We start from the raw sequence: 12,406 nt of genomic DNA on the forward strand, positions 1-12,406 counted from the left end.
GATTAATGATGTTGAGCATTCTTTCATGTGTTTGTTGGCAATCTGTATATCTTCTTTGGAGAAATGTTTATTTAGGTCTTCTGCCCATTTTTGGATTGGGTCGTTTGTTTTTTTGATATTGAGCTGCATGAGCTGCTTGTAAATTTTGGAGATTAATCCTCTGTCAGTTGCTTCATTTGCAAATATTTTCTCCCATTCTGAGGGTTGTCTTTTCATCTTGTTTATGGTTTCCTTTGCTGTGGAAAAGCTTTTAAGTTTCATTAGGTCCCATTTGTTTTTGTTTTTGTTTCCATTTCTCTAGGAGGTGAGTCAAAAAGGATCTTGCTGTGATTTATGTCATAGAGTGTTCTGCCTATGTTTTCCTCTTAAGAGTTTGATAGGGTCTGGCCTTACATTTAGGTCTTTAATCCATTTTGGGGTCTCATAGTTCTTTTAAAGTACAGTGTTATAATGCTTTATAAAATGACCTCTTAACAGTATCTGATGCCTGGTAACACTGATATTTATCACTTAACAACCCCCTTACTCTCTTGATGTTATGATTTGAGTAGACAGAATATAAAATGACAGGTAATTTTTTACAATGACTGCATTAATTATAATAAAAACATATGCCTTAAAGCCCTCAAAAATAAGACAGTTACAATTAGTTATCCTACACTAAAGTAGTCATTTGAAATTAGTCTTACATAATTAGGATGACCATAAGCCTGATTTGCCTGGGACAGTCCTGATTTATGTCCTGGTATAATTGTTAGCAGTGCTTATTTTCATTCTTTAAAAAGTCCTCGCCAACTATGGTTAGTCTATGTATAATCAATTACAGAATAATTACATTTTAAAAATTTTATGAATTTAGTGTTCAGTCTGCGACAGGAAATACCAACTGCCACTAAAGTTTGGAAAATATGGTTGTCACGGTATATAATATTCAATTACTTAAATAATTTTCTTCCACTGGGAGTCAAAGTAAATTTTGTAAATAAATTAAGAAGCACTAAGAACCAGGTACCAAAACATTTTTAAATTTTAAAACCACTCAAGAATCCAAATTTTTAATTTATTCAAGCAGTATTAAGATTATTCAAAGGAAAATGTCAATACACCTAAAACTGGATCACACCATGTTTCAAAAATATAGAAATAAATGACTGTGAGCTTATCAACTTGACAACATAGATATATGTTCCAGTCAATGTTCTAGATGGGATAACAACTCCAAACTCCTTCCTTTAATGTTACAAAATAACATTAAAAAATGAACAAATGACTTAGATTTTAGGATTGGGGTCACTAAAATCAGACTGGTTATCCAAAATGTATATTCTACTCATAAACTGAATGTAATGATATGCTGACTCATGGTGCTGGCTTTTCTTCATAATAGAAACATGTCATTTTTGAGAATTATCAAAGCTACATTTAAAGAGGAGAGCACAATAGGAATGTGAAAAAAATATTTTTTTCTTAGAAATGTCTAGGCAATTGGCAAAGAAAGGAGGAAAAAACAGTCTGAATATTAAATTCAGATTGGCCACAAGTGATCAGCTTTCCACATTTGCAAAATACAATACCTGTATCATCTCTACTGAATGTTACTGAAGATGAAAACAGGGTTAAATACAACTGTAGAACACTGCTTAGTTTAGAAAAGCACTTTCAGAGAATCCTATTTGTTAAATATTTTCACTTAATATAGACCTGATCCATTCATTCACCATTCACTTAATATAGACTGGATTCATTCACGCCATAGTGTTTATATTCTGAAGTAATGAATCTACTACTTGTAAGCACTGCATCTCTCACAGCATCAATACATATGTATACTGTGAGACTAGTCTTTGGATTCCTTTTCTTCCTCTGAGTCCCGTGACCGCTTCCGGATATTCAATGAACCTTCTGTTTGCAATGAACGTGCAGTAGCAACAACAGCATCTCTAAATCCCTGAGGCTGCAAGATGAAAAAATATACAAGTATGCTTTAAGAACATCTAAAATAACAACTGGTCTTCCAAATATTTTAAAGTAATTGATAAAAGAGCTACTTTATTCTTGGGATAGAAGTTATCAACCACTGTGAATGAAGAGGATAAACCTCAAAGATAGCCAGGGCTATAACAGGGTAATTTTTATCTAGAGTATGTGTATGTATTTACTTATACATACACATACACAGAAATATAGTACATTATAAAAATATTCTCTAAAAGTCAATCCTAACAAACTTTACAGTGGCTCTATTGGACGAGGTGAAAGGAATTAACATGCACTAATTACTTAGGTACTTTAGAAATATTTTCACAATTAAATACTCTAATGAATTGGGAGATTGGGATTGACATATATACACTAATACGTATAAAACAGAAAACTAATGAGAACCTGCTGTATAGCACAGGGAACTCCACTTCGCTGTACAGTAGAAACTAACACAACATTGTAAAACAACTATACCCCAATAAAAATAAATAAATACTCTAAAATAAGATGTCCCGATTAGATACTTTAAATGCACCTGGGCAGTGCAAAGACTAAGTAGATAATTCAGTTTCAGAATCTCCTTCTATTTCTGTTTTTGTCCTTAAAAAATGAGACACCAAGAATATATCTGATTCAACACTAGCCATAAATATGCATTATTTTAGCCAAAAATGTATTTTCTATGATGTAAAATTACTGGAAAATTAACACTTTAAAGTGGGATATATTTCACTTATATGTGGAATCTAAAAAAATAACAAGAAACTAGTGAATACAACAAAAAAGAAGCAGACTCACAGATATAGAGAACAAACTAGAGGTCACCAGTGGGAAGAGGAAAGTGGGGTGGGGCAATAATGAGGTAGGGGATTAAGATGTACAAACTACAACACTATGCATAAAATAAACTACAAGGATATTATTGTACAACATGGGGAATATAGCCAGTATTTTACAATAACTATAAATGGAGTATAACCTTTAAAAATTGTGAATCACTATAATGTACATGTGTAACTTATATAACATTACATATCAACTATACTTCAATAAAAAGAAAAAAGTGGGATATATTTGATGGCTATGATAGATCTATAATATGTGCAAATCAAAATCAGTAATGCTGGTATTTTTTTTTTCTTTTCTGAAAATCTTTTAACGACTTTTACTTTAAAAATCTAATATCCTGACATTACACATGGCATGGAACACACTCCCCTACAAATAAGTATTTCCTCTGTTCTTAAGAATAAATTCAGTTCAATTGTGACTAGAGAATTCTTCACATATACTACTGTTTTGGGGATAATGTTCTAAGCATCAAAAGCTGTCCTCAAATATGCTTGCTGCCTACAGAAGTTAACAGAAGCAATTTGTAAATGCTCTCTTCAGGTAATTACTGCCCACTAACACCAAAATCCCACTCTAATCAAATAATACTGACTGTGATTTGAAATAGTACTGTAGCATCCTTCTGGCTTGGTGATTTGTACAATGTTGCCAACCTGCTTAGAGAAAAAGAATAAATATACACAAACACATGATCTTAATTAATTAGTTCAGACGACTGATTTCTTAATTTAAATTCATAGTTTTTTACTATAATTCTATTCTTTTGTTCTCTAAGAACACAAAAAGCAAAGAAATATCAAAAATACTCCCTTAAAACAACAGCTATATATATACATGCAATAATTATTACATATAATAACAATAGAGGCTTCCCCGGTGGCACAGTGGTTAAGAATCCGCCTGCCAATGCAGGGGACACGGGTTCGACCCCTGGTCCGGATCCCACATGCCGCAGAGCAAATAAGCCCATGAGCCACAACTACTGAGCCTGTGCTCTACAGCTGTGAGCCACAACTACGGAGCCCGCATGCCACAACTACTGAAGCCCACGCGCCCAGAGCCCGGGCTCTGCAACAAGAGAAGCCACCGCAGTAAGAAGCCTGCGCACCGCAACAAAGAATAGCCCCCGCTCTCCGCAACTAGGGAAAGCCCGTGTGCGGCAACAAAGACCCAACACAGCCAAAAATAAAAAAAAAAAAAAAAAAAAAAAAAAAACCAAAACCCAATAGATTTGTTTACATAAGTGAAATTTTAAAACAACCAAAAAGGCCAATGACTGATTCAAATAAATTATTTTATACATGACAAGATACTATTTACACTTAAGAAAATAAAGTAGAAGAAAATATTTAATGAGATTGGAAAATATTAATAATATATGAAGTATAAGTTATACTGTATGAGCCCACGTTTATAAGTTTGTATATATACATTATATAGAAAAATTACTAAAAGGCTACAATCAAAGGGACTTCCCTGGTGGTCCAGTGGGTAAGACTCCATGCTCCCAATGCAGGGGGTCTCGGTTCGATCCCTGGCCAGGGAACTAGATCCCGCATGCATGCTGCAACTAAGATCTGGTGCAGCCAAAATAAATAAAATATTAAAACAAACAAAACCAAAAAAAACTACAATCAGAAAGTTAAGTTGGGGCTTCCCTGGTGGCGCAGTGGTTGAGAGTCCACCTGCCGATGCAGGGGACACGGGTTCGTGCCCCAGTCCGGGAAGATCCCACATGCCGCGGAGCAGCTGGGCCTGTGAGCCATGGCCGCTGAGCCTGCGCGTCCGGAGCCTGTGCTCCGCAATGGGAGAGGCCACAATAGTGAGAGGCCCGCGTACCGCAAAAAAAAAAAAAAAAAAAAAAGTTAAGTTGTTGTTACAAGGTAAAAGTTGTTTTTTTGTTTGGTTATCTACATCTTTCAAGCTTTCTACAGTAATTGTGTATTTTTTTTACGTGTTATAATGGAAGTCTTAAGACAATTTCTTGGTATTTAAATGAGGAACACATACTCATATTATACTAATACAAATAATCTAGGAAAACACATTCTTTCAAAATGCTTATGTTCAGAAAAATCGCTGTCAAAACAGGACAAGGTCTGTTTAGGTATGATTTTATTGTGTACTCTAAAAAGTAAATAATATAAAACTGAAAGCTGAAAGTAGTTGAGAAATAAAATTCTAAACTCTTATTAACTATGCTCAAATACTGTAACAGTAACAGCAACAAATACAGTTGAGCCTTGAACAACGCAGGGGTTAGGGGGACCAACCCCCACGCAGTCCAAAATCCAAATACTCTGCTTCAAAAACAAAGGAATTGATAAATGAGTCACCCAAGGGCAGGAAGCTGAAACAGTTTAGATAGAATCAGGACTCAAACCCTAGTTCTTTTAACTCCACATACTCTTATCTCTAATTGAACACAAAAAAACTTCCCCACACTTAAAGATCTGTAAAATGAAAATACAGATACTACATTTATTGAAAAAAATCTGCCTATAAGTAGACCCATGTAATTCAAACCCTTGTTGTTCACTGGTCAACTGTATAAGAAAAAACTTTTTTTTTTTTTTTTGGCCACACTATGTGGCATGTGGGATATTAGTTCCCCTGACCAGGGATCAAACCTGCGCCCCCTGCAGTGGAAGCATGGGGTCTTAATCACTGGACCACCAGGGAAGTCCCTAAACAAAAACTTTTAAAGTGCCTTTTAAAAATTACTTTAAAACTGATACAATTTATTCACAATAGCTAAAAGGTAGAAGCAACCCAAGTGTCTGACAGATGAATGGATAAACAAAAGGTTATATACATACCATGGAATATTGCTCAGTCTTAAAAAGGAAAGGAATTCTGACATATGCTACAATGAACCTTGAAGACTTTATGCTAAGTCAAATAAAGCCAATCACAAAAGGACCAATATTGTATGCTTCTGCTTATATGAGGTCCTAGAGCAGTCAAATTCATAGAGACAGAAGGTAGAATGGTGGTTCCCAGGGGCTGGTAGGAGGGGAGGATGGGGAATTAGTATTTAATAAGCATGGAGTTTCAGTTTGGGAAGATGAAAAAGGTCTGGAGATGGATGGTGGTGATGACTGTAAAATAATATGAATGTACTTCATGCCACAGAATCGTACACTTTAATGGTTAAAATGGTAAATTTTATGTTATATATACTTTCCCACAATTTTTTTTTTTGGCCGCAGCACGCAGAATGCAGGATCTTAGTTCCCTGACCAGATATCGAACCTGTGCCCCCCTACAGTGGAAGTGCAGAGTCCTAACCACTGGATGCCAGGGAATTCCCTACTTTACCACAATTTAAAAAACTGATATAACTGTACAAAATGAGGATGCTAACTTAGAGAAAAATCATAGCCTCTCAGAGTTAAACGGATCATTTCTTTAAATGTAAGATGTTGATTTGTTTTCAAAAATAATTCAAAAAGACATCTTGGTTTATGATGGTACTCTCTTAATTTTGAAATTGGCCCCTACTCAGCCATAATTCAAAAGAGAAGCAATCAGAGACCATCATCCATTAGCTTTTAGGTTTGTTCTTTCAGGATGAGAATACAAGAATCCAAAATGTCATATCTTTGTAATAGCAACTGTCTGCATAAATAAAATAACTGTTAAGTAATATGTAATATAAGAATAATTGTGTTAGGGAGTGAAATCAACTTTTATAATGCTTTAGGGCTGATGGTCTATCTTTAATGCAAAATAAAACAGAAAAAATAGAGGCATGGTATATTTAAATCTATTTTATTAAAAAAATCACACTTTTTGATCCAATAAAATAAAAATTAGCTAACCTTCTGAAAAATTAGAACCTAAATCACCTCATATCACCATATGTCCAAAAAGGTACCCAGTACATCCAACTTTTCTGAGAAAATTATTAAAAAGCAAGTAAGATTTTAAGAAGCATTTATATGTTTATTAATAATCCTAACATCAAATGGGCATTAAGTGTTCAGGCTGAAAATCTTCCTCAAATTTCTAGGTAAAAATAAAATTTATATTTCACGTGTGCATCTCAAGAGATCTTTTTAAACAACCAACTAAACAAAGAATCACTTGGCTCATGGCCCCAGCTGAGATGAAGCTTAACATATGGCTGAACTACATAGTTTAGGTCAGGAAGAAACAAGACAGAAGCACAATTTGTGCTTTAAAACTGAGACACGTATGAAACGCTATGCGGGGGCGTTGATGTATTACTCCACTCTACCACCAGATCTCCTTGGCAAACAGTGGTATAATTCTGAACAATCTTGGCCTCATATTATCATGAATATGCAAACTGGAGGAAAACCCACACAACATACCGGACAGAGACAAAAGTATTTCTCTTAATAACTATTGGAATGTTATTCCATTATTAATCAAAGGGTAAAAATCAGGTGTTTCTAGTGAAGATGCGGACTGGGGCATGAGGCGGAACACTTAAATTCAATTCTCAATATAAATTTGGCTAGTCAAGGTCTTTAGTTTTCTGCTCAAACTATAAGTGTTCATTTTTATAACTATTTTCCCCCAGCATGAATTTCTATTTCCATCCTTTCAAGATAAACTAAATTTTAAAACACCTACAAGATTTCATGCAACTTTAATAACTTAGATATCAGATTTCAAACAATGAAGAACAAAACTATGTTGATTTTATTAAATGAGGTCAACTTACTCTGATTCTATAAAGTATGTACATTACTTATCATATATCTACAGCCTAGGAAAAAAAGCAGTTTGGAGAAACAGGTTTTTACCTAAAAAGGAGGATAAGAGCTATACCTTCAGATTTGCTGGCAATCAATGCAATAATATAATTACATTCTAGAAACAGCAATTATAGGAGAAAAAGAATGGGCTCTATTATAAAGTCAGCTAAAAAATGTGGATACTACTACCTATTTCATAGTTATTTGGAAAATAAAATGAAATTATATATATATATATATACACACACAGAGCACTTAGCATAATAAAGAACAGTTAATAAATATTCAAAAAATGGTAGCTATTATTTACTACTTTTTAATCTTTCTGGGCCTTGATCTTCTCACTGTTAATGATAATCGGTACAGTGTTTTCAAAGAGCTATTGAAGGACTCACAGATATAGAGAATAAATTAGTGGTTACCAGCGGGGAGAGGGACAGGGCAATACAGGAGTAGGGGATTAAGAGGTACAAACTACTATGTATAAAATAAGCTACAAGGATACACTGTACAACACAGCAAATATAGCCAATATTTTATAATAACTATAAATGGAGCATAACTTTTAAAAACTGTGAATCACTATACTGTACACCTGTAACTTCCATAATAGTGTACATCAACTATATTTAAATTTTTTTAAAAGAGTTATTGAAGGGATTATATGAAATGTTGTATATAAAGCGCCCAGTTAAATACCTAGCACAAGCAAGCACTTATTAAAATGATAGCATGGGATACAGGTAAAAATTCATACAACAGCACATTTCCCCTAAATCTGTCTATTCAATGTCAGTGTTCTACGCCACTCTCTAATTTCTTGGGAAGGATTAGTAAGAAGCTGAAGTCATAAAATGGTTAACTCTTAAGAAAGTAAGCATGATTTTCTGATCTCATGGGTGCCTAACCAATGCTAACTTCTAGAATTTGACAAAGGCAGCAAACTTCTCCTTCTGACGAATGCATAAAAAGATGAAACATCTTTCTCTACTCCTATTATTTTTCTCACTTCTTAGATGTATTCTATTAGTGAGTATGTAATACTAGAATAATAGTGGAAGACTACTACTGTATACTAGCTCAAGGGGAACGTCTAATAACATTTCAATAGTGGGATGTGCTTTACAGAAACCTAAATCTGGGAAAATATAAGCGATATGTTCAAAAGACTCTCATCTGGAGAAATGCTGCCAAATCTTTACAATAGGGTTTGTTGCTGAGAAAAGAATTGCTTTTGTGAATCCAGTACACAATGACTTATTTACAGAATTGGGGGGATGGGAGTTGAATGTAAAGCACTATGTATTATGGGGGAAAAAAGTTACCTGAGGTCTTTGGAAATGCCAGCTTTAAAAGAGACACAAACTGTATGAACTAGTTATAAAAGATGTATACAAATATAATAGGGTCAGCTATGAGCTCAGGGTCAGTAAAACCTAACTTGGTCAGACTTGATTTTTTTCACTTTGTACAAGAATGAAGAAATGCAGAAAAAGAAATAGACAGTATCTCTGACCAGACCCAATATGTATTTAAGCAATCCTTTTTTCCATTTTTGCCCACATGCTGTCTCAATTTCCCCATTTTATTGGAGTATTTCCAAAGCAAGTTCTCTAGGTTATACCAATTAACTTCAAAGCAGAGATGTTGGTATAAATCTGACATTTCTAGAAGTATAGAATAAAAGACTCCACGGCTTTCAATTGCCTATTTTAAAAAAATGAAAGGTGGTTTGTTCACTTGCTCAGCAGCTTTAAAAACAAAGTTTCATGCTGCCACAGTTTTATTTTAAAGAACAATACTTGTGAAAGGCAAGTAAGGAACTGGATAATAAAAGTAGGACAGGAAAATATAAAAGAAAACAAAAACAGACACAATTTCATACAGGAAATATATTAATAAACTAACAAAAACCATTCTATTTTCCACATAAATTAGTCCTAAAGCTAACCTCAAAAGTTTTCCTTTTGTCCTGATTTTACTCTTCTTTCAGTCCCTTCCAGGAACACAGAGTACCTACCTCCCTCTGCATGGTTAATAAATGGTACTTGATTTCAAAGAGCTTTAGAAGGTAGTATTCTTTGGCCACCTACTCATTTCAGGAGCACCCCATCATTTAAATATTCCAAAGAATTTCCTAGGTAGTTAAATGTGCAGTATAACAACATGTTTCTATGTTTGCTCTAGGTAATGAAGGCAACAAAACCTTTAGTTCATAGGGCACTGTAGATCTCATCCACTGGACTAGCTCTAAGAAACTGATAAATGTTCAGTGTAATTAACCCAAAACTCAGAATTATTAACTTATTTCTATACTGACCTTTGCTTCTGGTCCCAATGAAAGATTAGTCGTATTGTAGCAGCATGCCCCCAACTTTCCCCTGAGGGAAAAAGAACATGGTAACTGACTAAGTTATAAGTCTCTCAGAATGCCTCTGACCAAACACAGTTTTACTTTACTTAATTTAACATAACGGAAGTATATTTGGTTTCAGAAAACCTGGTACATGGGTAACATCCTGAGATTAATAGATTTTCACCTATCTGTAGAAATACTGCAGATCATTATCACTATCCTCTATTTGCTTTTAGAAAACTTTATAGTTTGAGTCAACATGTTGGTCAATCTTCCTTATCATCAGGCTTACTAACGTATTTCAGACCACCAGAAGAAAAGCAAAAGCTCTGACAAAATATTCTTAAAGATTTTAGTATACATAAGCCTTGAAGCACTGTGTTCTAACAAAGCCACGAGTAAGGTTAGAAAGAGTCATAAGCTTATTCATTACAGTTTGATTTGTATTTAAATGGATTCACCACTCCTCCTGCCTAAGACTGTGTGTTTTCTGAGGGAGTCATCTTATGAATATTTATATGCTAAGGACCTGACACAAGAGTTGCCAGAGTAGATGCTCAATAAATGTTAAACAATTGAAAGGATGAGTCAGTATCTAAAGGCACTGTGCTCCACGCTAAGATTTATCAGTGAATAAGACAGTCTTCTCTACTTTCACGGAGCTTACAGTACTCAACAAGCATCAAATGAAAGAGGTAGAAAAAAATGTATTTAACTAAAAATGTTTATTTGATTAATTGCCTACCCAGTGCAGGAACCAGCAAGGCCTGATTTTTATCAATCTTTGTTGTCATCTGATTGGTTAAAATTACCTACAAAAGCAAAATGTGAGAAAATTAAGTGAGTCTCCTTCCAAATTTATCAAGTAAATAGTCACGTGATTTTAGTATCCTGAATATAATCTAATTTAAAGAAAGATATATGTAGGTAATGAAAACTTTTCTGATATATTTTTTAGATATCACCCATAAAAATGAGTAAAATTATCTGAATACATGATTCTACTGAATATAAAACATTTTTTAACAGACTAGAACAAAGAAGTTCTTATTGTGATAATGGAAGAAAAAAAATATAGTAGATAATACATAAAGGTCTAAAGAGACCATGTGTAAAAACTTCATAACTAGGAGCACAGGAAACATGGGAGTCTGTGTTCTTTACCACTGTTGCCTCTCTAGAATATATTTATTCAAAGGAATATAAAATCCTTAATAAATAACTCAATGTTTATACTTTTAGGGGAGAGACAGTATTACCATTTACGATTTTACAGAAAAAAAAAAAACTGAGGCAAAGAATTATGAGAAGAGATCTAAAATCATAAAGAGAGCACAGTATAAGTAGAAGAACTGGGAAAAAACAAAACCCAGTAACAGATCAACTGACCCAAAAATTATGACTACGCTAGTCTGCTGGTAATAGAGATAAAGGTATTGCCTTACTCACAGATGCCCTCAAGGCTAAAAATAATGCTAATTCTTTTGGATTAAATAGTGGCCTATAGAAAAGATTCCATGTTTAGAAAGATAGTAATTTTATTTTATTTACTTATTCTTTGGCCGCACCACATGGCATGCAGGATCTTAGTTCCTCAACCAGGGATCGAATCCGTGCCCCCTGCACTGGAAGCATGGAGTCTTAACCACTGGACCACCAGGGAAGTCCCGAAAGATAGTAATTTTAGAGTAGAGAAAAAGAAAGTGTTTAAGGCTAACCTAATACAGTTAAAGTCAGATTATCTGGCACCTTCTCACCCAAAATTCTCCAGAAATGGTTATTTTAAACATTGTTCCAATACAGATCTTCCCTCCAGAAATAAGACAGATACTACTCCAAGCTGAAACTGATAAAGAACTTCTAAGAAAAGCAATGAGAAAAGATACCTACTCTAAAAAAGTCATCTATTTCTTAAGAAAACTGAAAAGAAAAGGCTGTTTGGCTGTTCCCACCACAGTGGTCAACACCCTAAAGTTTTTGGTTATCTACAAAGGAGAAATCTGAGATCCATCTAGATCTCAGTCAGGCACAAACTGGATAACAGCACTTCCTCCTAGTTCCTCTCTCCTTAAGTGCCATAGTGGTTTTCCCATGTGTTACCTTATTCTAGGTATCTTAGAACAAGCTAAGCAGGAATTTAAATTGGTAATTCACTAAAATATGTGTCTTACTGGCATCCACAACATGTTGAATAATACTCTTTACACACTATCAAGTGTTTAATCTTTAGCAACTGGGATATTTACTTACACCAACACTTTTTGGTTAAAGGTGCACTATTCAATTCTGCAGCCATGAGCCACATATAGCTTTTTAAAACTAAATTAATTAAAACTAGAAATTCACTTCCTCTGCAGCATTAGCCACATTTCAAGTGCTCAACACCCATGGAACTACTATATCAGACTGAGCATTTTCATCTTTTTTTTTTTTTTGGCTGCGTTGGGTCTTTGCTGCTGTGCTCAGGCTTTCTCTAGTTGTGGCG

The 12,406-nt window shown here is 34.4% G+C and overlaps 1 protein-coding gene across 3 annotated transcripts in view; it reads right to left on the bottom strand.

The window, feature by feature from the left end:
• Window positions 1–6: 6 nt before the first annotated feature.
• RAD51C (RAD51 paralog C) overlaps window positions 7–12,406 on the bottom strand; it is a 33,129-nt gene continuing 20,729 nt past the window's right edge. For 2 of the 3 annotated variants that reach the window (XM_007120182.3, XM_007120180.3), the window contains 4 exons: window positions 10,667–10,733; window positions 9,886–9,946; window positions 3,428–3,491; window positions 7–1,954 (listed from right to left, as the gene is read on the bottom strand). In XM_007120182.3, coding sequence (XP_007120244.2) covers window positions 1,838–1,954; window positions 3,428–3,491; window positions 9,886–9,946; window positions 10,667–10,733 — 309 coding nt within the window. In that variant the 3' untranslated portion in view covers window positions 7–1,837. The remainder of the gene's footprint in view (window positions 1,955–3,427; window positions 3,492–9,885; window positions 9,947–10,666; window positions 10,734–12,406) is intronic. The other variant, XM_007120181.3, reaches the window with a different exon arrangement.

The sequence above is a fragment of the Physeter macrocephalus genome, chromosome 14 (assembly GCF_002837175.3).
Source record: "Physeter macrocephalus isolate SW-GA chromosome 14, ASM283717v5, whole genome shotgun sequence".
Lineage (NCBI taxonomy): Eukaryota > Metazoa > Chordata > Mammalia > Artiodactyla > Physeteridae > Physeter > Physeter macrocephalus.